We start from the raw sequence: 25919 nt of genomic DNA on the forward strand, positions 1-25919 counted from the left end.
GAAAAATAAAATGTACCAAATTTGTTCAGGATGTGGGCACAAAGAGAACATACAGATGTGGTATTCATTTTCCAAACAAGACTTTTTAAAGAAGCACAGGCTATTTGCAAAGATGGCACTTTGTACATGCAAACAGGCTGGTGGGGGTGGGGAGAGAACCAAACCAAACCAAAGCTTATTTTCCCCTATGAGGCAGCCAAGGTAGCAAAAGTGAAATTTGGAAGACAATTATTTTGAAAACCTGTACCAGAAAAAACAAATATTCAGAGTTCAATTATGTAATCATAGTCTGCTTTCAAAAACCAGGAGGGAGATAGGCATAAATTATGAACACAACTTCTTAAGATTTCAACATGGATATGATAATGATATGAGGTATTTCTCAGAACTACCTTATGATCACAATACTAAAATATGCTGATCTCAAAATACCAAGAACTTGACTAAGAAAAAAAATTCATCAGCTGCATTTTATCAGATATCAATATTATGTGAAATAAGACTACTCATTCTGTGACAGATGTAGTGTTTATTATGCATTAATTTTTGTGTCCTTACATTTTCTAGCACAGTAGAACGCAAAACAGTTTAACTTCTGCTTAAATGACAGTTATGTACCCTCTTATCATAGCCTCAATGGTCTTGGCCAAATAACTGAATGGTTCATGACAGCACCACTTTCCAAAATGCTAGTGAATCAAGTAATCATCCCTGGAAAAAACAGACTACGAAGTACATTTAACCATCTATGTTAAAATTAATGTATGTTAAACTAATATAAAATGTCATGTGAAATCTGTGGGGCATCACAGAGTGGTAGTCATGAGTAACAATTTTATGAACTGTGTGTTCTTCTACTAGGCCATGTCAGTTGGGAGTACCTTGTATTCATCATAATCTTTTTCATCTAGTAAATCCATTTTGTCCAATTCTACTGTTTGCTCTGGAGTCGGCTCGGTTGGCAGAGGGTCGATTTCAGCTTGCTCATAAATTGGTTTCCCTTTTAAGAATAGCTCCTTCCAGTCACGCATTAGCTTCGCTGGGATTAAGCTGTGGGAATCAAACAAATAAATTTGTGCTCATCTTGACCAAATAATGCTTCTGAAGAACTGTATTTATTAATCAGAGCATTTAGCATGCAATATTTTAAAAAAACTACTTTGAGAAAAGTAAGATTTGACAGGTTCTTCAGACTTAAGCAGGAAATCTCCAATGCACTGTTTTCTGTATTCAACCAGGTCATCACATAATCATAGAATCATAGAGGTGAAAGAAACCGCAGGGGCCTCCCAGCCCAACCCGCTGCCATGCAGGAACTCTCAATCAAAGCATCCCCGACAGATGGCCATCCAACCTCTGTTTAAAGACCTTTAAGGAAGGAGACTCCACTACACTCCGAGGGAGTTTGTTCCACTGTCGAACATCCCTTACTGTCAGGAAGTTCCTCCTAATGTCGAGGTGGAATCTCTTTTCCTGTAGCTTGCATCTTATTTTATTGTGAAACCCACAAAGAACTAGATGTACAACATAAACATTCTATAAAATCTGTAAGACGAATGAGTGAGTTCTGACTTAAACCCAGAGCTGAAGAACCGAAGAACCAAGGAATTGTGCTTTAAACATAGCTAAAGGAACAAACAAGATGGTTCCGCGCAAAGCATTGATGTGACGAAGGTATTTGGCAACCGAGGCGAGGAAAGTCTGAAAACTTGGAAGCTGAAGCGGGGTGCCGTCCAGGTGTGACAAACCATGACCGGGAAGAACCTTATCTCCTGAGTCGCCATGATGAGGAACTGACAGGACAATGGAGAACTTTGAACAGAACGAGTTGCTTTGAACATGGACTGATCTGAACAACCTGTCTGTCCTCCCAAAAGAGGAAGTTGAGTAATGGGCTGTAATATTGCAAGACTTCAGCAGCCAAGAGCCAGAGAGAAGAAAAAGTATAAAGACCCTGGACTTTCATCTCCATTTTGTTGGCACCATCCGCGGCAACGGTGTCATCCCCAGCCTTCGAGAACAACTGATCAATGTTCGGCGGAAGGAAAGTGTGTGTGAGTATTGTATGAATGTGTGAGTGAAAGAGCTCTTGATAATCAATGGTTGTGTTACTTGTGTGATTCAATAAATGTTACATGCATGGTGTTTAAAACCAAATTTGGTGTCTCAATGTCTTTCTCAGCCTTGCTGTGAATAGGTCCACAGAGGGAGAGGTTTTCATTACACGCTCTCAGGATAAACAGGTTGCCCTTACAATCTTGGGCATAACAAATCAACCTCTGAAGAACTGTAATCCATGCCCCCTAGATTCAACCGTTTGCCATGTTGTTGTGTGCCTTCACCCAATGGGTTTCCATGGCTGAGTGGGGATCTGAATCCTGGTCTCCAGAGTCAGAGTCCAATGCTCATACCACTATACTATACTGGTTCTCTGCTTCCCATGTAATTTTTTTTTAAATCAGACAGAAAGCTTGAACAAAAATTGTCCCAACAAATCTATTGCTTTTTTCATTTACTGTCTTTGGGTTTCTTTTTGTCCAAGCCAATGCAATGTACTGGGACAAAAACTATCTGGTGCACCGTGATCCCAAGAAGTTGATCTCTTTAGTGGGGACTGAGGGAAAATACTGGAATTCTTCATGTATTCAAGATTTAGAAAAAACAAACATTAGATCCTACCAATACTGCTAATGCTAATTATAATACAAACCTCAAGCTTCAATACACTGTACTTCACAATTGGTGTGTGTGTGTGTGTGTGTGTGTGTATACATAAAAAAATTAATGTTTTTTGTAAAATCCTGGTGCATGATGGATAAAAGAATATGGATTGAGATGACCTGATACAACGCCTTTCAGAGGGGTTCCATTTGTGATGGGCCTCCAAGGGGCTGGCACTAGGATGGTCTTGCACTCCATCAGTGGCTGCTGAGAGGGATCCTCAAGTCTCATGATGGTGGCTGCTATCATGAGACTTGGCTACATATTTGGGGTGAAATCTCGCTTCAGATCACAATGAAATCTCACGAGACTTGAGGTCTTGCACTACAAGATTTCAAGTCCATATAAAGGCCTCACTACATCGCTCCTGCCATTCCAGAGCCTGTTTTTTTTTCAGGGAACAACACAACATATTTTGTGTTTTGCCTGTGAATTGTCTCATTATCATCCACCTTCCTCAGGAAAAGCTCCTCAGCTAGGCCATGAGGAAGATGGATGGTAATGTGACAATTCTCAGACAAAAATCAAAATGTGCTGTGTTGTTCAATTAGTCACTCTCTTTTAGTCTAGCCTACTTTGCAAGGTTATTGTGAGGATAAAGTGGGGAGAAGCAGAGTCTTGTAACCTGTGTGCATGGATGCTGGATGGACTGGATATGGGCTTACCAGATCAAGAACCAGTAGGGATGGGAGCGAACAGCAATCAAATCAAATATATTCTGTCTCATGCTCTGGTAGCAGAAGAAGTGAATTATACTTGAAAACACAAAAGACTAAGGCAAAACTGAACATCACGTTGGATATTTCAGTAATAAGCACATAAACTTTGGTACAGCTGAACAGAAGCTTCCTGCTTATTCCAGAGCCCAATATGGTGCTGCATGGGAAGGCCGTTCTACCTTTAGGAGTGAAGGGGGGATTTCCCCCCTCAGGTCTGCCAATAAAAGCAGCAGCAGTGGCAAAATTTACTTTTCTCAATTTAAAAAAAATGTAGCACAGAAAAAGCAACATACTTATTTGTCAGTGTCCGATATTCTCCTATTTTGGTCACTAAGTCAATGATTTGTTCGACCACGTCCCAAGAGATAGCAAAATGCTTCTTATAGCGTTCCTCAGCTCTCTCAGCAGCAAGCTTGGCATGCAATTGTTTTTCCTTAAGAGCCTGTTCCTCAAGCTCAATTTTTTCTTGTTCTGCAAGAGCCTAGATGGAGTTGGGAGAAAAACAATAATATTCAGGTTTCTCAGATTAGCCAAGCTAAACACATTAATACTGAAATAAAATGTAAGACATGTAGAGCAGTAACCTATTATCCAAATTTCACTGTTCCTCTGGAACTACACAATCCAAACCAATGGCATTGTTAAATCCATGTTTATTAAGTAATAACAATGGTCAGGGAAAGATTTTCAGGGGAAACCTGCTTCCTTATTTCATATCTTCACATTTGGATGGACTAAAGTATGAAAAATGTATTAGAGTTAAGTATTCAGCTCAGGTAACCTTCACCATTTTGTCCTCCACTTCCCTTCCATCCAGAGACTGATGTAATCTTAAGGGAGGTGTTGAAATATCAGTACATTCAGATAGATAAGATGGCTGATGGCCCTTTTCTAAAACAGAAAGAACACACCACTCTTTCTGGTGGCTAGGTAGGTTGCTCTTAGCAGCCTCTTCCAATTTGGAACAGAAAGCCCTGTAGGAATGATCTACATCTGAGAATTTTCTGCTCCACTTCTCCCCACTATCATGGATATTTCCCCCCATTTAGGAGAGAACTAATGGTTCTGCAAGGGGGAGGAATTTTGCCCAAACCCAAGGTTGAGGCCAGTGTTAAGGGGGAGTTACATCTGCCCACTGATTCTTTCCAGCAAATAGCTTTACTGAGTGCATACAAGTTTGAGAATTTCCATGCCTGTAGTGTAACATCTAATTTTGGTTGAAATTTGCTCACTCAAAGTTGATTAAATTTTAAACTGAAAATTCCCTGTGAGAATTTCTAGGTCAAAATGGGATTGGGAGAGAAGTTGCTCAAAATCATACTCCAGCTCATTTCCCACTCTACTCCCACCTGTTTCACAGCATGTCTCTCTCAGATGGTAGCAGTGCAGACCTTGGAAAAGTTCACTTTATTAGCCTACAACATCCAGAATCCTTCTTCCAGCATGGTTGTGTTAACCAGGGAATTCTGACCATTGTAAACCAAAATTTTATAAGCTCTGTTCTAGAAAGTCTTCTATTAAACTATTCTAGAAAGCCCCCCTAGAAAACCTTCTTCAAAAAAAGGCAACTGAGGAAAAATACACCAGCCCCTTTTCTGTTTAAGAATCCCTCTGATGGTTAAAAGATTATTTCTGTAACAGCAAAGCAGCCAGCAAACAAAGTCCATTAATACACAAGGGGTTGAAGCAACCAATAAGTGGGCATCTCATCAAGTTTCCACCCCCCCCCCCACCCTTAAAGTAAATTCCCTAAGCTTATCAAGGAGTTAGATATTCTTATTCCACGTATGTGTTAGACCTGGTGAACATCTGATCTTTCCCCTATGTTTCAATCATGGCTACTTGCAAAACACAAAATACCTGTGGGGTGGGGTTTCAACACAAATAGGAAACTTCTGGTCCCCTTTAGTTTTTGCAGGTGGGGCATTTTTTAACATTGAGTAAATTAGTATTGTGAGGAACTATGTTTGAACTCAAAGAACTTTGGCATTAGAATGCAACTCCCTTTGGAAAATACCACAGCCTAACCACTAGAGGCTACTGTTGCACTAGTCTGTAACCTGAAGGTAAGTCTGTACATTCATGGCAGTGAACACACCCTTAAACACATCCTGGTGGCAAGAGGCCAGGAGGTATTTGTGTTTTTTCCCTTTTTAGAAAGACAGAAAAGAAAGCAATAAAACAAAAAATACCGAAAGTAAAAAAAAAAAAAAAAAGCAGCGGGCATAAAAGCAAAGTAGTTCATAAAACTGAACGTGAAATAAGATGCAAGGATAAAACATTACCAATATCTGAAAACACTAGAATAGCTCCTAGATGGCAGTCTATATGTTTGGTGTTGGAAAGAGCAAAATGTCACTTTCAAGCAAGCCTCTTCAGAGAGAGCATTCTGCAGATAAGCTGCCACTGTTGAAAAGGCTCTCTCCTTTTGTACATATCCACTAACTTCATTTGGCAGAGGGAATATAGAGGAGAATCACAAAAGGTTAACTTTGTATGCAGGGAGGGAAATGTAGGAAGAATTTTTCTTTGTGTAACAAGCCACAAGCTCTTTATGGCTTTAAGACAGCAGTAGACAAAGTGTGGCCCCCAAGGGTGTTGTGGTCCTTAACCACTCCAGTTTGCCTTCTTTCTGGCCAAAAGTAAGGGGAAAGGGGGAGGCCCAAGCTGGCTCTCCTGGAAGCCCAGAGAAACAATAATTCACTTTTTAAATAGGTTGCTGGACCCTCTTGCACTAATTTCAAAAACACCTGGAGGGTTTCAACACAAATAGGAAACTTCTGGTCCCCTTTAGTTTTGAGAGATGGGGCATTTTTAAACAATCCATGCAGCCCCCAGAGAGTCCCAGGGACAGAAAACCCCTCCCTGGACTCATCAGTTTCCCACCTCTGTTTTAAAGGTTCAAATAAGCACTCTGAATTTGTTAACTGCTATCAAATTAACAAATGGCTCCATGCCATCTATAAATCTCCTTAGCACACTAATAACAGTGCAATTATGTCTTCTAGTGATCAGGGGGTGCATATGTGATTTCATTAGAAAGCCTAGCCAATAGTAGTCTGGCTGTTCCACAACCCCTGATGGGAGACTGCAGCCATTCTAGGGAAATCAACTATTCAAAACTGAGACATGGTTGACTACAGAGCACTTGCTTCCTTCCACTGCAAATATTATAGTTAAAATGGAGCAAAATTCTGCTCAGTTTCCATAGTGGCAATTGTCATTGTCAAGTGAAATTTTCATTTGGTAAATGAGTTGACTAATGAAATAAAAAAACCAAAAAACAAACAGAGTCAAAGCCTAGCCACACTAGGAGAGGGATTGTTTGTAACACTTTGCTATAGTTCTAGAAGAACTGTTGTAAAAATTGTGCCTGGTCCCCACAAGGTCACTACGTAAGCTGTGGCATTGAGTACAGCACATTTATCTGTGCTATCTGTGTTGCAAGAATAAATATTAGTATAAAGCTGCAACTTGTTCTCCTGTTAATTTACTGATATATCAAGGCTTAAGAATAGTTAAGGGGAATACAAGTGTTGATCTGACTACTGGATAAAACAGGGGTTTGCAACCTTGGGAGCCTAGGTGATAGGGACCCGAACAGGCAAGCCAAAATAAAGCTGCTTTGGGTCACTTTGGAGGTATGCAGTTTAAATGATGTCTGCATCCTAAGAGGCCAGAAGCTGTGCCAAAGCTATGCTCCATACCTCTAAAATGACCTGAAGCAGCTTTAGTTTGGCCTGTCTGTTTGGATCCTAATACAGCAAATTCCAGAAAAGTGTGTAGAATCAGACTTGACAGGTATAAATAATCTTCTGTCTTCTAAGGATAGGTAGAGGAAGATGTACATCTGTGTCAAATCCTGTTGTAGTGTAAAAAGCTAAACAAACTACTGCTGTAAAATTTGCAACAGAAGGAGATTGATAATCAGTGCTAGGAGCCATCCACAGTAGTGCAGTATGTGCAGCATTTTTAGCCCATACAAAGTCTACTAAAATATCCACATCTCAGGTCAGTGCATGTGTACATTATTGTATCTCATTCATAGCAAAATGAGGGGAATGAGTCTTACTAGAAGTTGAGTAACCTATGGCTGGACCTCCAAGTATTGATGGACTCCAGTTTCCATCATCCTCATCCAGCCTTGACAATGGTGCAAGATCATGGAAGAAATAGTCCATCATCGTCTGGAAGGCCACAGATTTCCAGGCTCTTCTTTACTGTAATGTTTTGCTCTGCCTTTGCCTGCTCTAATTTTGATAACAGGCAAAGATTTATAATTACCTTTATCGAGCTTCCCCTAGAGGAAAATTAATACATGAAAGATCCTGTTTTGGAACAGTGGACTTATAACCTAATGATCCACCATGATGCCCTCAAGTCTTTTAGTTTGCTCTGTTCTGCTGGTTGTTGTTGTGCCCCTTCAAGTAATTGCGGATTTATGGCAACCCTAAGGCATTTTCTTGACAGAATTTGTTCAGAGAGGGGCTGTTGCCCTTACCTTCCTCTGAGGCTGAGAGAATGTCACCCAGTAGGTTTCCATGGCCAAGAAGTGATTCAAACCCTCGTTTCCCAGTACCCTAGTCCAATACTCAAAACCACTGCATCATGCTGACTCTGTTGGTTACATGGTCTTACAAGTTAAGACTTGGGAAGACTACTTTACTGGCACCAAAACATCTCAGAAATGATTTCTCAAATGTCTTAATTCCTGTTAGAATAAATGCATTCTGTTTCTGATTTTAAGACAGCTAGATAAAGAGGCTTAAAATAGAGAGAGAAAGTATCATATATACTCAACTATAAGTCAACCTCATGTATAAGTCAAGGGCAGGTTTTGGGGCCAAAATTATGGATTTTGATATAACATGTGGATAAGTCAAGTGTAAAATTTAGGAATAGGTAACAAAGGATCTAAAGGATGAAACAAAGGAAAACGATGCCAAAGAATTTACAAAATTCCAGCAGGCATAACTGTTTGTGCTCATACTAAAGGATGGATGGATGAGAAAATGATTCAGTGATTCCAGAACACTCTATTCACTTGCCTATTACCAGGCAATGGTTCCTTTTTATAATAAGAGTTAACATACAGTACTTATATTGACCCGCGAATAAGTCAACTCAGGGTTTTTTGGGTCAATTTTGACTAAAAGTTCTAGACTTATACCTCAATGTATACAGTAATTGATATTTACCGCTTCTCTGTCAAGAGCTTCTTGGAATTCTTTAAGTCGCCTTTCCTCAAACTGTTTTTCTCTGAAAATTCTGTTCTGCCACATCACTTCTTTTTCATGCCGCACATGCATAAGCTGCACAGCAATTCTCCGCTCCTGCTGTGATTGTCTCATCAGCCGGTTGATGAGCTGTTCTTCTCTATATGCCTCCTAAAACAATGACAACAAAAGCTGTGAAAGTATATATAGTTTTAATCATTCTGCCCTTTTCCATATAAAGGCCATACATGCTGAATTTAATTTTTTTAAAGGTTTTTGCTTTAATCCATTGTACAATGCTCTGAAATCTTAGCCATAGAACAGTTTTGAAAATTCACAAAATACTGTTTTGGTTGGTTGAAGTAAAAGCATGTTCTTCCTTATCCAAAATACTTGGGATCAGAGATGTCTTGGAATTCAGATTTATTTATTTTATTTTATTTTTGGATTTTGGAATATCTGTATTTGTATATACATATATAAAGAGGTATCCTGAAGATGAGATTAAGTCTAAAAACAAAATTTGTTTATTTTTTCAAATATAACATATACATATATAGCCTCAAGGTAATTTTATACAACATTTTAAATAATTTTGTGAATAAACGAATTTTGTGTTTATTAAGCTAACAGAAAGCAAAGGTATCACTACCAGCCACCCATGTTTTAGTTGTTGGAATATTTTGGATTTTGGAATTCTGGATACAGGAGACCCAATCTATACTACAGACTGTGATGGTCTCCCCATAACAGCCCACACAAATACCCTTGGGTGTGTTTTTATACATCTTAGCACAAATTGATAGCTTTTGATAATTGTAACTATTTTTATGCATCTTATTACAAATTGTTTCACTGCAGTGTTAGCAACACATCTTCTGAAAATCAGAAGGGAGCACATGCATCTCACTTCTTGTGCTTCATGGGCGATTAGTTGCTCTCTTAACATCTTCCGTCGTCTCTTCTCCCTTTGTTCACGAGCAAAGGTGTCTTCCTCTAGACGTTTCTGAATTTTCCGGATATATTCATCATCGGAATAAGTGCTCAACAACTCAGTGATGGCTGGGGTTGTAAATTCACGCTCATGGATCTGCAGCATGCTAAGAAAAATAATTAAACTCATCTTGTATTACAGGTTTCAACAGTTTGAAAGACACTGCTGTTTGTATGCACCATCACAACATCACCATTAGCATTTACTTTCATGATGGGACAATTCAGAAAGTTTTTCCTACCAACTTTTTCAGTTCTATTCTCCATTTGCTCACTGGAGCCATCCCACTTCACCATGCCTTGTTCTGAGGGAAGACACTATGCATTCAGGAGGGATAGAGGAGTAAATGCTTGGCTTTAAACTGCTGTAGGAATATTACCATCCCTGCTTTGCAATAGCAGCTTCAGTAAAATTTGTTTAAAGAAAAACCCACAAAGATCAGGCTCCCCACTCTCACCTCGTCTGCTTCTGTTACACACAACTCCTCATAAATTCTGTAGGGCAGTGAAAGTTCTGGTACTTGGAAAGTCTATCCCTACACACACCACCACCACCACCGCTGCTGCCGCCTACCAAAGTGCCAGAAGAATTCTCTAGAGTAGTGTTTTTTTTAAACTATGTGATCTGGATGAATAGTCAAGACATGATCCAACACCCTCACAATGTATCAGGAACCAGTACCATATTTATGTCCATTGTCTACAACTGTTTTTGCTAGAAGTTCTCAAAGTACTAGCAACAGTCCATAGAACACTGTTGGTAACTCTACTCTAGAGTACATTTAGCATAGCCCAAGAGTCGGGTGAGGTGAAATACAAGAAATGACAAGAAAAGGAGTTTGCCATTCCAGGAAGCTAACAGTATAGGTATACCTCAACTAACAATGTCAGTGCATTCAACTTATGGCAATACGGTACTCTGAAGGCAGTTTACCTTGCATGTGTTACGTATGCATACACTACTATAGTTCAATCAACTAAAGTAGAATACTGGTCTTTCCCAACTGAAGCTTTGTTCATTGCATTGTTTACTGCAGGCATATTGCAGCAACCCAACACTAAACATTTGAGTTGAAGGTTTTCATGGCTGGTATCCATAGTTTTTTGTGGGTTTTTCAGGCTATGTGGCCATGTTCTGGAAGAGTTTCTTCCTGATGTTTTGCCAGCAAATGCTGGTGAAACGTCAGGAATAACCTCTTCTAGAACATGGCCCATAGCCCGAAAAACCCACAAAAAACTAAACATGTTATTCAGCTTTCCTACACCATGCTCCCAAAACCTATATATAAAGTATTACTGTAAAAAAAAACTTCTTCCAGCTAGACAGAGGACAAGGAGGAAAAGAAGGGAGCATAAAAATACATTGTAAAAAGAAGCTTCTTGATCAGAGGTTGTGTTAACTGACAGAGATGTGTGCAAGTGTCAAACTAGGCATGGCCCTGTGCCTATGATTAGCTTTTGCATGCTTGTTTTTTCTTTTCTAAGGAGACGCACTAGGGAAGATTAACGGGATGGCAGTGGGAACAGGATTTAATCGTGTGCTGTTCATCATTAGAATTTCTATATAATCGCTCCTTCAAAGAAACTTACCAATAGTTTCTTCCCTCCTGGGACAAATATTAGTTGTGGCAGAACATGCCAGGAGCATGGAGTTAAATCCCTTCCTCCCCACACCCCATTGCCCCCACACCATGGCTGCCTCCTATTATTAACCAAAGGAGAAAAAAATCAGCACACAAGTCTGTGCAATGGTTTCACCAGCACATGTAATTTGGCCCTAAATATAAATTGGCTAAGAAGACAAATCAGAAATTGGGGGGGGGGGGAATGGGAACAGAGACAAAAGTAGGGGGAAGTACAAGGACTTTATTGCACACAGCTTTTAAACTGTGATTTCACGATACCCTGGGTGTGAAAAGCCATCCTGGGGCATTTGCATGATTGATAGTCATATGCTGTCACTGTCCCCTCCTCCCGCCTTCACCTCACTATTTTTTTAAAAAATCTAATGTTTTTGCACAGTTTCAGAGCTGCACAGCTTTATGGTCTTTTTTAAAAAATAAAATGTTAAATTGGAGATGCAGAGCTCTGAAATTGTGCAACAAACGTTGAATTTTAAAAAACAAAATAGAGAGGCAGGCAGGCCAGAGTTAAGGACAGGACAGGAAGGGAGTGTGATGGGGCAGCAGCCCACAGTCATGCAATGATGGGTGCAAAAACAGTGGCAGGTTGCTGTTTTATTTTTTACTGTAATTGCAATGTGAAAAGGGCTGGTGTGATAAAGACAGGGATGAATAGGAAACAAAGGTGATTAAAATTTTGACTCCTCTGGATTGAGAGGAAGGCTCAGGAGATAGACAAAAGCTTTGTTGTGGAGATCACATCCATCTGAGATATCAATCCAAAAATTCTTAAAATCTGTACAATCATGAGATTACTGTATATACTCAAGGCTATATATATATACATGTGTGTGTGTGTGTGTGTGTGTGTGTGTGTGTATAAAATTGTGTGTGTGTGTGTGTGTATAAAACTGTATATACTTAACTCTAGAAATTTTAGTCAAAAAACTGACCCCCAAAACCTGAGTTGACTTATCCATAGGTCAATCTAAGTACTGTATTTAAACTCTTATTTAAAAAGGAACTATCCCTTGGTGAAAGCCAAGAGCGTAATCTGTCCTGGAGCACTGACACCCCTGTAATCCATCCATCCAATCTTTAGGGTGACCACAAACAGTTATGCCAGGTGGAAGTTTGTCTTTGGCATTGTTTTCATTTGCTTTAGATCCTTTGTTACATGCTCCTAGGTTTTACCATCAATTTATCCATGAGTCATATCTAAATCTTTAATTTTCGCACCCAAACCTGCCCTCGACTTATACATGAGGTTGTCATACAGTTGAATATATACAGTATTTCTCTGTTCCATTTGCTCCAGCAGTGTAGTTGCATATTATAGGATAGGTAACTGAATCGTTTCACACTTGGGCCAACAGATTTTAACAGAACAGTGAGCCTAAAGCATACTATACTACTGGAGTAGTGTTCATCTGCTGCTAGATGGGATTACACAGAGTTTCTTTGCAATTTATAACTCTATTGCTGTCATAACAGTGACAGAATTGCTTTTGTCAGCAACACTAGGAAGGGACAATTCCCTTCCTCCCAATCAGCACCATATGTCCCCAAAGTCTGATGGCTGGGAAACCCTACAGAAATGGGGTCCTTTCATGCTACACAATTATACTGCTATTATTCCATTTCAGCAGTCACAACTGCATCCTAAGGAATCCCAGGGGTGTAGCTCAGGCATTAGACCCTTTGGCTGAGGAGTCCAAATGCCTAAACTGCAAAATCCCGGAGTCCACAGGATGGAACCACTGCAATTATTGTGTAATGTAAAAGGGTCCCAAGTCTTCTGACAATAGAGGTGGTGGTGGGGAGAGATTCATTTCTTAGCAGATGACTGCTAATGTCACATTATCTTCTAGAAGTCTTCAGGTCCTAGACTGGGTAATCTACTCAAATGGGAATCCTCTCCGCTAGCAAAATTATTCCTCCAACATGTGGAGGGCTGTGGGGACATGTCATAAATGTGCAAGAGAAGAGGAAAGGTAGGAGCAACAGGGCATCAGCACTCTCTCATTGGGTGATTCTAAGTCTGCGGAAGGAAAAGGACTGTTGAATAATGGTTAGGTCACCCCAAAATGAGGACAGAAATTATCTTGCAATATGTGCTAAGAATCTTGACATATATGGGGCAAAACATTTGTATAATTAACTCTAATCCTGGAGGAGCAATCAAGACAAGGTACTTCCAATGTAAAATGAAAGCAGGGGGGAAGAGACAGTCTAAGAAATCAGCCTATTCTATCAATGGAACATTTTACAAACACAACTTGCTTGTTCACCTGCTTCTCTGGCTTATTATTTGACTTATTAACTGAATGATAGTCAGTTTCAAGACCAGATTACTTGCTGCTTATATTTCCACATGGTGCTGCAGGGAAATGAAATTTACCCAGATGTCACTTGATTCAAACATTACCTTTCGGTGAGTTTAGTGGGCAGAGTGATCTCTTTCCTCATCTGCGTCTCAAACCTCTTAATTTCTGTGTATGTGTTCTAAAAAACAAGTAAGTATATTTGAAAGACCTTTTTTGTCATTATTCAATACCATAGAACAGAAGTGGACAACTGCAGTGGGGCTGGGGGGAATTTTCTGAACCTGAGAACATTCACAGGCTATACAGACTTCCAAAAATGCCCCAGAAATGGGGGGTAAAAGAAATCAGAAATAGCCAGAAGACCTCTTCTGGTTTTTTAAAAAATGTTTTTCCCCCATGTTACATGGTATAGGTACAGCTACTGGGCATATTGGCTGCATGATTCCAAGCTCCAACTCATATATTAGTATGTCAGCTGCTGATCCAGGTGTGTGTGTGTCTGTCTGTCTGTCTGTCTGAGTGAGTGAGTGAGTGAGTGAGTGAGTGAGTGAGTGAGTGAGACTGTGTGTGAGAGACATAGATAGGAATGCACAAAGAACTAATTCCTCAAACCTCTCTTATAGTAAACCATGTTTTCAGAGTAACACAGTTTGAGAATCACCAGATCACATGCAGACCACCCATCAAGTGGGAGATGCAGGGAACCATGCTCCAAACAGGTAACTTTTTGAAGTCCTGGGCTGTGAACCAGACTTTAGCTAAGCATTGGATACTGCAAGTCTTTGAATGTAGCAACACATATCTTAGCAAATGAAAATGTACTTTTTAAAACACAAACAAGTCTATATGTATTTTGAGAACATTTTTTTAAAGTTGTAGAGCCAGAATGGAATGGTGGGTAAAAACATACAAATGTGACATGGGCTGGAAAAAATATCTCCTTGGCAGAGGAGAAAGAGAGCAGACAATGTTAGCAGTGGGTTTAGATTATCCAAATGATTTTGGATCCACTAGCATATATCAACTAGACTGGCTATCCTCCTAAGCCAGGCCAACTGGACTAAGTATATATTCCCCAATATGTGCACAAAATTGACAAGTAAAAGCAAAAGATCACTGATGCCAAAGAAAAGAAAAGTAATTTTCTACATAATGAAGCTCAATCTGTGGGTCCCCAGATGTTCTTGTCTTATAACTCCAAGAATTCCTCACTACAGACCATTTGTGAAAGAGCAAAAGCCCGATATCTGATGACCCAAGGTTGTGAACCATTGTTCTGTAACATTTTAGTGGAGGTGGTCCTAGACACTGCAGTAAGTGTACTGTCACTTAAAACAGTGGCTACAATGTACATCACAATACATCACAGTAGAACTTCATTCATATGGAGTATGGTATTATGTTGAAGATCTCCCAGGAACAGGTTAATGTTGTGGAAGCAAGGGAAATAGTCAGAATAACTGTGACGCAACAGCAAAGGAGAAGCTCCACACCAGCTACCATTTTTAGTCAATGACAAAGTGGTGCTCACTTAAACACTTTATAGAGTGAAAAGGAGGAAAGGAGGGGGAGAAAAAAGAGAATACGGCAGCAACTTTGAGACTAACTGGTTTTTATTTTAGCATGAAGTTTTGTGGAAATAAACCCACTTCTTCAGATGTAATACACATTCATAATCTAAACTGAAAATCTAAAATAAAAACCATTTAAATCTTAAAGGTGCTGTCAACATTCCTCCCACTCGCTGCAAAAGACTCAAAACAGCTATTTCTTTGGAAACTACTTTATTTAGATTGATATTTAGATTGATAATCAATCCTAACTGAAGGAATGAGAGCAGTTAAGCCTCATCTGTTTATTGTTATTGGCCGGGAGAGAGAAAGAGAGATTAACTTCCTGTTTACATTGACATCAGACTGAATAATCTGAAATCCAATTATTTACATCATCTACCACACAACATCAATAGAATAGCTGGCCAAGAGTTACTCTCCAAAAAGGGTTGGAATCATGTAGATATTGACAGACATGAACTCCCAAAAGGCCTAATGAGTATAGCGGATGGTAAGTAGGGATGGAAATAATATTTTCTACTATCTGTTTCCACATCAGAAATTGAATCTCCTGACACATTTAGAAGAACAATATAGATCAGTGCCACTTTAGTGCAGTTTTCTCTGTTCACAGAGAAACATACACAGCTTTTTTTGTGTAAACTCCACATTTTCTATGTAGAATACATGTTTCCTGAATAGTAAAAGAGTGCTTTAGGCATAGGAAATGTGTTTTTGCACAAAAATCTCATAGGTTATCTCAACACTTCAAGACACTACAACACAGGGGGGAAATCGCATAAAAATATTTGTTTTCTTTTGCAGCAGGGAGAAAACTACAGTACAGTGGGGCCTTGGTATCTGCTGGAATTTGGTTCCAGGACCCCCCATGGATAAAAACATCTGTGGATACCCATGTACCATTAAATACAATGGCAGAGTAAAATGGCATCCCTTATATAAAATGGTAAAATCAAGGTTTGCTTTTGGGAATGTATTTTTTAAATATTTTCAAGCAGTGGATGCTTGAATCCGTAGATAAAACAAATCCATGGTTAAGGAGGGCTGACTGTAATTATTTGTCCTCACAGGTGAGGATGAAATAATCAAGGATGCTGGGAATTGAATGCAAAAAGTTCTGAAGGACCAAACAATTGTCACCTCGGTGCTACAAAAATTCCACTCCCATTTATGTACATACAAACATGATCTTCACATGTTATGATTACACAGACATAGGATGGATAATGCTACAAACACATTTCTTTTGTGTCACAAAAGTAGCTGTTGCCCATACTTAGATCAATGAGCAAACAGCACATTCCCCTGCTTGTGTGTGTGTGTGTGTATTTAAAGTGGTTATAAAACATCAGAGCTCACCTCTGCTTCCTTCTTCTTTCTCAGCAATTTTTGTTCTTCAATTGCCTTGACAGTGTGCTGTGGCATTGGTTTTGGAATCTGGACAATGGCTGCTTGAATCTTAGCCATTATTTCATTTTGCTTTTGTTTTTCTATAATTTTCTAAATATCCAATGAAAGAGTAATAAGCTATTTAAAACTGGCTACAAAAGCAATATTAGTTACAGTCAATGCAATATCATTTTAGAATCTCTTTCCAAACAAACTTCATAATAACATTACAAAAGCATGAGTATACATTTTGGGGTGCCAAAAACAAGGTTTTAGAATAGTAAGTTTTAAAAAACTGCATGTATTTTGCAGTTATGGACTGGACCTCAAGGGGATTTGCCAGTTGAAAGGGAGGGAATACCTCATTCCACCTGCACACAGCAAGTGCACTCTAGCATCTGTAAAGAGCACATTCAACAACTGACTCACATTTAAATAATGGCTCATGGGCCCCCTTAAGTATGCCTCACACAGAGCCCTACCTTTTTGTCAAGTGGAGGGCCCCTCTCTGTGTCCCAATACACTACTTGGAGAGAGAGATTTTTCAGAGAATCAGGAATAGCCTTTCCTGTTATGGCACCCCAGATGTTGAATCTCCTTCCCTCAGAGACCCAGCTCCACACCAACTTTGACTTTATTTCAGCACCATGCTAAAAATGTGGTTATTTAACAAAGCCTTCTGCATTTAAGTATCTTGATTTAAATCAGTAAATATATATGTTTCAAACTGTTTAAATTGTTCCAAGCTGTTAAAATTGTTTTATATTTATAGACCATTCTAAATGTTTTCAAATTGCTCTTACTAATTCACATTGCTGGAAACGATCTAAAATTGTTATTTGTCTGTATAAGTAAATGCTACTGGCATGGTCCCAGAACATGTTACCGCATGTTAGTGGAGGAGGCTTGACACTAGCACTTCTCATTGCTTTAATTTCTTTCAGGCAAAGCTTGGAAATATCACCTTTTGGAACTAGCATTTCCAGAATCCCCCATGATGGCTGAGTAGAGGTACTCCAAAAAGGAAACCTGCATCCTCAGCCAATTTCCAGTATGCCAGCAGGACCTTCCACTGTGTTAACATCTCCTCTTTGAGGCCGGCTGTGGAGACTCCCTGGATCTACCATTTCTCAGTAAGCCATTCCCTGGTGGAGTGTCACCCCAAGGCATTGTGCAAAACAAAAATGGTGGCTCTAAAATGTCTTGCACAGGGAGGTGAAGGAAGTTATCAGCTCACTGGTGGACTAGAAACTGCCCAGGAATGTTGCATGTTGACAGTGGGCTGAAAAAATAAACCAAAGAGATGAAAAGCAATGGCTCTATGCAGAAGAGGCTTGACCAGATTCAGACCCAAAGAGTTTTGCATCAGGCATATTTATATTTATCTAATTTGTCACTAAATACTCAATCACAGATAAAAGAGAGTTAAGCCCTGGAAATGCTTCAGAACTGTGACTCAGATGCATTGGAAAACTGTTATTTATATAAATGCCCCCCTTTTTTATTTCCCCACAGAAAATGTAGCTAAATTATACGGTTTGCCATAACAGGGCTCATTTTCTTCTCATGCTTTAGGTTAAAATCTATTCCAGGAACCATGAAATGTCACATGGGAAATTAAAAAAAACCCACACACATCTCCAAAGTAATAAGGAAGGAACCTCTTAAGCTTGAAACTATATGCTTTGGGCTAGTAATCTTCACTCAAATGATGGCACCCTAGATCAAATTGTTCTCAACATGTATTTTGAGGGTATAATTAAAATAATATTTGGATGACAGGAAATTGTGGTGATATGTGAAGTTTGATAAAAAAAAACGTATTTGACTGAAAATAAAATTTCTATTTCCAGGAAGGAAGTCTATATACAAAAGAAGCCTTCCATGTTTATAGTTGTTGTGAATGCTTATGTGCATCTGGATATGCATCCCCAGGTATCTTTTGACACATAGCACAATGGACATACCCAATGAGAGTAACCTGTCATTCCATGTAAGTAATTGCCTATGACTATAAGTAGATAGAGAGCCAGTGTGATGTAGGGGTTTGAGTGTTGGACTATGACTCTGGAGACCAGGGTTTGAATCCTGGTTTGGCCAGTCACATTCTCTCACACTCAGAGGATGGCAATGGCAAACCCGTTCTAAAAAAAACTTGACAGGAAAACCTGGGGATACATCAGTCGCCTCAGGATCATCGTAAATGAGAATCCCGGTTGCCTTAGGGTCACCACAGCAATCAACTGAATATGCTAAAGGATTATGTAGGCCAGATAAGATTCTTCTGCTCTAAGCATGAATGAAAAGGGGAGAACGAGAGACCTATTCCACAAGATCAGAGAAAGCAAAGGAAAGTTCAAACCGAGGAGTGGGAAGCTCTATGAAAAGACCAGGAAAGAATAAAAAGATGATGGATGCAATACACGGAAGAGTTATATAAAAGAGATGACAGAATTAAGGATACATGGAATGAAGAGTCATAGGGAGATGCACCCCAAATTCTAAAAAATGAGGTAGAAGTTGCAATAAGAGAAATGGCGAAAAACAAGTCACCAGGAATAAATGATATTCAAATTGAGCTGCTGAAATCCACATTGACAGAATCAACTATAGTGCTAACTAACATATGTCAACAGATATGGAAAACAAAAGGATGGCTGACAGACTGGAAATGATCAATATACATCCCTTCCACAAAAAAGGAGACACAAAAGATGGCAGCAACTATAGAACCACAGCACTAATATCTCATGCAAGCAAAATTATGCTCAAAATTCTACAACATAGACTCCAACGATACGTGGAGAGAGAAATCCCAGAGGTCCAAGCAAGATTCAGAAAAAGAAGAGGCACTAGGGACCACATTGCAAACATAAGATGGATAATGGAGCGAACCAAGGAGTTCCAAAAGATAACCAGCATGTACTTTATAGACCAGGATTTCCCAACCTGGGGGTCGTGACCCCTTTGGGGGTTGCTCAACCCTTTCGCGGGGGTCACCAGGTTGGGAATCCCCCCTGCCTACCCTCTCCCCTTCTCCCTGTGGGTGCTGGCGCTGGTGCCGGCAACTGCAGGAAGAAAGGGACGGGGTCGGGGCTCCTTCCTCCTCCCCTTCTCTCCGCGGCTGCCAGGCAACTGTGGGGGGAAGGGGATGGGGTTGGGGCTCCTTCCTCCTCCCCTTCTCTCCACGGCTGCTAGGCAACCACGGGGAGAAGGGGATGGGGTCGGAGCTCCTTCCTCCTCTCTTTCTCTCCGCGGCTGCCAGGCAACCGCGGAGGGAAGGGGACGGGGTTGGGGCTCCTTCCTCCTCCCCTTCTCTCCGTGGCTGCAAGGCAACTGTGGGGAGAAGGGGCAGGGTCGGGGCTCCTTCCTTCTCCCCTTCTCCCCTTGGCTGCCAGACAACCGCAGGGAGAGGGGGAAGGGGACAGGACTGCAAGCCCCAGTGGCCTTTGCAACCAGAAGTCCCGCCCCTTCCCCTGGCTGCCTCCCTAATTGGTTGGGAGGCCGGGAAGAGATGGGACGTCTGGCCACAAAGACCGCTGGGGCTTATAGGCAGCCGAAAGTCCCGTCCCTTCCCAGCCTCCCAACCAATCAGGGAGGCCACGGGCAGGACTTTCATCACCAATGGGGGTTTCGGCCCAACAAAAGTTGGGAACCGCTGTTATAGACTGTAGCAAAGCCTTTTACTGCACAGATCATGAAAACCTATCTAACGCCCTTAAAGTCATGGGAATGCCAACACATCTGATAATCCTGATGAGGAATATGTACTCAGGACAAAAGGCTACTGTCAGAACAGAACATGGAGAAACAGAATGGTTCCCAATTGGCAAAGTAGTCAGACAAGGCTATATCTTATCACCCTACTTGTTCAACTTATATGAAGAACATATTGTAAGAAAAGCAGGCTTAGACACAGAAGAAGGAGAAGTGAAAATATGAGGAAGGAATATCAACAATCTGAGATACACAGATGACACCATAATACTAGCAGAAAACCTCAAAGGCCTGAAACTACTAAGAAAAATCAAGGAAGAAACTGCAAAGGCAGGTCTATTGTTGAACATAAAGAAAACAAAAATAATGACTACAGAAAACCTACACAAATTTGAATTAGACAACAAAGAAACAGAAATAGTAAAAGAATTCTCATACCTGGGATCAAACATAGATAGAAATGGAGCCTGCAGCCAGGAAATCAGAAGAAGATTAAGAATGGGAAGAACAGCTATGAAAGAACTAGAGAAGATCCTAAAATGCAAGGATATACAACTGAGCAAAAAAGTTAGAATCGTACAAGCCACTGCATTCCCTATGGACATGTATGGAGGACAGGAGGAAAATCAACTCATTTGAAATGTGGTGCTGGAGAAGAGAGCTCAGGATCCCATGGACAGCCAAAAATAAAGCAAATGGGCCCTGGAGCAGATCAAGCCAGAAATCTCCCTAGAAGCCAAGATAACAAAACTGAGTTTGTTGTACTTTGGACACATCGTGAGAAGGCATGAATCATTGGAAAAAACAGTAATGCTAGGAAAGGTAGAGGGAAGTAGAAAGAGAGGAAGGCCGCATGCAAGATGGATGGACTCTATTAAAGAGATCACAAGTATGAGCTTGCAAGAGTTGAGGAGAGCAGTGGAAGACAGAAGGTCTTGGAGAGATCTCACCAGCAGGGTCGCCATGGGTTGAGATTGATTCAAGGGTAGTTAACAACAACAAAAAGCATGGGCAAAGTTTTCATGACAGATACCAATGGTAAACGTCCAAGTTATCTCTGTTACATTCTTATCCAGGAAAACAGGGCCCAAAAGCAACTCACATTGTGCATCAGCTGAGAAGGCAGATACCAACCTCTGGTATTCTAAGCCAATAAATACATCAATGGTGTTCTGATCAATCCCCAACATCACTTTCAGTGAAGAAAGAAGTTAAGTTCCAAGTCTAAGTAAATTCAAACAAAATTCTACAATCTCTTTCCATTTGTTTTACTTCCAAATGATAGAACAATCGCACGTATACTAACTCAAAAATTATTCCCATTAAGTTTAATAAGATGTACTCCCTGTAAGTGAAGTAAGTTAATTTCTTAAAGATGTACTTTACAAAATTAACAGCCTTAAATCTAAAGCAAAGCATAGTCAGCTTTTATACAGCCTTGGAAGAGAATGGAGAAAAAAAATTTTTTTTTCACCTTTTCCATGTCTTCAACCTTTTTCCCCTCTTGTATTTTCTTTGCTTGCTCTTGCTTTGCAAATTGCAACAAAGCTATTTTATTTTCCAGGTTCTTGGCTTTATTGTGAAAGCTGTCTGAAATCTGCTGGAGAGACAGGTCTGCCTGGCGTGGAACCAGGTTTTTGATGCGCTGGAACGAGAATATATTGCAAACTATTTTAAAAAATTATATATCATACACCAAGCTTGGAAAAGTTCCTTTTGGGATAATAATTCCCAGAATCCTGGCCATACTGGTTGGGGTATTCTGGGAGTTGCAGACCTAAAAGTAACTTTTCCAACTTCTAGGAAGAAACACAAGCTTATTTATACTGAGTCAAAATGTCCATCTAGCCCAATTCTACTTTGATCCAGGACTTTAGACAGAGAGGGGATATAACCCGACACTGGCCCTCTTAACTAGAGATGAAAGGAATTCAGCCTGGAACTTCCTGCATGTAAAGCATGGTCTCGAAAAGTGCACAATTTACCCCTTCCATGCAATTAGTGTAATGAAGCTCGTGCATGAAATTTAAAAATCCAAATCATTTAACTCTTATGCTCTCAGTTATAAGAGGGTGTTCTGGACTTCAACACTAAATGAATCATCAACTTGTTTCCAATGAATTCAACCACGTTAATAATTTATATTTATGGTGAAATGTTCTAATTATCTGCTCCATTGTAAAAAGAAAATATACTCTACATGAGGGCACACATGCACACATACTCAGACTAAGTGGCACAGAAAACTGCCTTACTGTTCCATTTAATTCAGTACTCTTTACTCTGGCTGGCTGTAGTGCTCCAGAATTTCAGATGGAAGCCTTGTCCAAACCTAACTGGGGATGCCAAGGGCTTGAACCAAGATCTTTTGTTTGCACAACTGATCTATAGATTTCGGTAAATAAAATGCAGCAAACCACAAAGTGTACGAAAGAAAATTAAAATTCCATTAGCAAGACAAAAAGATACAGTGTGCTCACCCTGTCTGTGGATGGCAAGCTCCATTGATGTCAATGGCCGTACATGCACACGGCCCTGGAGGAGTGGCCGCACCTGCACACACCACTACTGAATACTGCAGGACTTGAAGTCCACTGTACTCCCTTTGAGATACAGTTTGTCTTCATCTTTTGTATGGCTACTAGCCCCTTTGTTAGGCTGAGAATTAACAACTCTGAACTAACAATTAAGAACTCTGCCTAACAAAAAGGCTTGTAGCCTTCCAAAGATGGCGACAAATTGGATCTCAAAGGGGGTAAAGTTGGAGCCCTCACTGGAAGGAACCTGATCTTTCTAGTCTGCCTGTTCTTGGAAAATGGATGGAAAATGGTTTTTGAAATCCAGAGAAAGGCTCCCCTTTTGATCTGAATACTGATGGAAGAACAAAGCTAATGTTCCTTTTAATATGGAGAATATATGATGACAACACAGTATATATTTTCAGCATATATTTTATATTATGGTAGGGAAGGGTTTTTTTGGCCAAGGGGCCCGATTCCACTTCTGGGGGCTGAGCTCCAGCAGTCGGTGAAGACAAGGCAAAGAGAGCAGAACCAACCACAACCTTACCTAATTGCACATTTTCCCTCCAAATTACAGCCGTTTTACATATGTCTGTGCATATGTAGACAAAGTCCTCCTGTATTAGTGAGTTACTTTGGGGAAACACAGCATGTGGACATAGCCCTTGGAAGAACCAAGAAAAAAACAACAAATATATGTTCAGTCTATTTCTTCGTCCCCTCCAAGGCAGTATGTGCACATGCTGCTTTCCCCCAAGTAAGTCCCAAGAAAGAACAGCATCCTTATAGAATGAAGCTCACCTCTCGATACATCTCAGTTCCTACACCCTTGAGTTTTGCATGAGCTGAGGGTCTCATTGCATCCATGGCAACTCCAGTGAGTCCTGCTTTTTTCTTTTTCTCCAGAGCCACATACAACTGGTATATGAGTTTGGTTGCAGCTCCATGTTGCTCTGTCATGATGTTTCGGGCTACGTTTTGGTCAAACTGCACTCCCAAAAGTTGAAGAGTAGGTTCCATTCGAGAGAAGTTGTTAAGCTTTGCACTGGCAAGCCTATAAGAGTATATCACAGAATAAATAGGTCACTACATAAGGCTCTTCCTACTTCAAGACTTCCTCAAAACCCATGACCATCCATAACCAAAGGTTGAATTATGACTAAATTAGTCAGGTTTTAGCCCTCTGAAATTAATGAGACTTGTTTGTGGCATTTTGCTTTCTTCATAGAGTTCAATGGGAGTTAAGCCTGACTAACATAATCTTGGACCAGGAAGAGAAATTCAATTAACTATTCATCTTACTTTCCACTGAAGTCATATTGTTGTATCATCTGGACTGGGGAATAATCCATTTTAAAAACACAGAGAAACAGCAGCAGCTGCTTCTCTTCCTCTTCCATTTGATGAAGTAACTAATCCCCTAGGGAGAGGACATCTGCAGCAGTGATTAGGAGATCACTTGAATATTGCTCTGGAGCTCACTTGAATCTACTAAATACATTAATTATGGTACACTGTGCATAACCACAGAATTGTAGGCTTGGAAGGGATCCCAAGGGCCACCTAGTCCAACTCCCTGCCACTGCAGGAATCTTACACATACAGCTAAGATATTTAAAGATGGCTATCATATCACTTCTCAGTCATCTCTTCCTGAAGCTAAACAAACCCAGTTCCCTCAACTGCTCCTCATAGTCTTGGGGCTCTAAACCCTTCACCATCTTTGTGGCCCTCCTCTGAACATGTTTCAGCTTGTCAAAACCTTTCTTAAACTATGGTGCCCAAAACAGGAACAAACAAGAAATGAATGGGGCTATTACTTCTGTTAACCATAGTTCTGTTGATGCAGCCTAGGCTGATGCCACACTGCAGAGTTAATGAAGTTTGATATTGTTTTAACTGTCATGGCACCATCCTATGGAATCCTGGGATTTGTAGTTTGTTGTGGCACCAGAGATTTCTGACAGAGATCTCACAAAACTTCTGTGACTTTGTATTTGAAAATTTCCTTGCTGTTACCCACCTCAATCCTCAAATGGGAGAGGCGGGATACACATAAATATTTTATTATTATTATTTATTATTAAATCTGTAGCACTGAATCATGGCAATTAAAGTGGTCTCCAGCTGCATTAACTCTGCAGTGTAGATGCAAACCAAGAACTTCATTAGTGCTGCTTGCCAACACACCATACAGTTGCCTCATTTAGCTCATAGTCCTTTCTACACATAACACTGCCATGCCAGTCTCTTCCATATCATATTTATGCATCTGACTTTTCGTGACTTTACTTTTATCACGGTTGAAATTCATTTTATTTCATTTGACCCAACTCTCAAATATTATAAGCATCATTAAAGCTGTGCTATAGGTACTAACCTGCTTTGTGAAAACTGATCAAAGTCATCTTGAAGTTCAAACTTGTTTAGGAGTTCTCCAATGAGATAACCAGAAGAAAACTCTCTAGAGAAAGACTCCTGATCTGATTTAATTTTGAAGAGAAAAAAGGAATGGTTTTACAAACACACCCTGACAGAACTGTAGTTCACTGCATTTTCTACACACTTTATCTCTATTTGTTCAGATGTGTTGATTCACAGGTAATGATGATGGCGTAGGAACAGCTTTCCTTTAGTTTCTTCTTTCTGTGTATCTTCAATAACATCTGAATAGATGTTTCTCTCTTAAATTGGATGGAACCATGCCATTCTTTATTCACTTTATATCCCAGCTTATGCCTGTGATAGAACTAGGACTCAATATGGCTTACAAATTAATACAGACACCATATGGAAGATTATCATTAAAATGTAGTTAAAATTGTCAATAACATGTTAAAGACAGTGCTTAAATTAAAAAAAAGAACCCTTTTCTAATCTTTCTTTTTAGTCCATTCCTGAAAGCATGCCAAAATAGAAATACTGTATCTTTCTTGACCACTGGAAGGACAGCAGGAAGGGGAGAATTCTAGCCTCCCTGAGAAGGGAATTTCAGAGCCCAGGAGCAGACATCAAGAAGGCCCTCTCTTGTGTCCCAAGCAGATGCCTGTGAGAGTAGTAGGATATAGGCAAGGGTTTCTTCTAAAGATGCTGCCTAAATCAAGTCTATTATGTATGAT

At 40.1% G+C, this 25919-nt stretch overlaps 1 protein-coding gene across 6 annotated transcripts in view; it reads right to left on the reverse strand.

Annotated features, from left to right (window-relative positions):
- Positions 1-25919, reverse strand: part of SPEF2 (sperm flagellar and cilia associated 2) — a 140795-nt gene that overhangs the window by 102548 nt on the left and 12328 nt on the right. For all 6 annotated transcript variants that reach the window (XM_089496624.1, XM_089496614.1, XM_089496605.1 and 3 more), the window contains exons 2-10: positions 25181-25283; positions 23602-23854; positions 21753-21923; positions 16532-16672; positions 13700-13776; positions 9567-9756; positions 8639-8827; positions 3734-3921; positions 882-1050 (exon numbers count right to left, since the gene is read on the reverse strand). In XM_089496624.1, the coding sequence (XP_089352750.1) occupies positions 882-1050; positions 3734-3921; positions 8639-8827; positions 9567-9756; positions 13700-13776; positions 16532-16672; positions 21753-21923; positions 23602-23854; positions 25181-25283 (1481 nt within the window). The remainder of the gene's footprint in view (positions 1-881; positions 1051-3733; positions 3922-8638; positions 8828-9566; positions 9757-13699; positions 13777-16531; positions 16673-21752; positions 21924-23601; positions 23855-25180; positions 25284-25919) is intronic.

This window comes from Sceloporus occidentalis, unplaced genomic scaffold (genome assembly GCF_023333645.1).
Source record: "Sceloporus occidentalis isolate IW3139 unplaced genomic scaffold, rSceOcc1.0.p SCAF_1, whole genome shotgun sequence".
Taxonomy (NCBI): domain Eukaryota; kingdom Metazoa; phylum Chordata; class Lepidosauria; order Squamata; family Phrynosomatidae; genus Sceloporus; species Sceloporus occidentalis.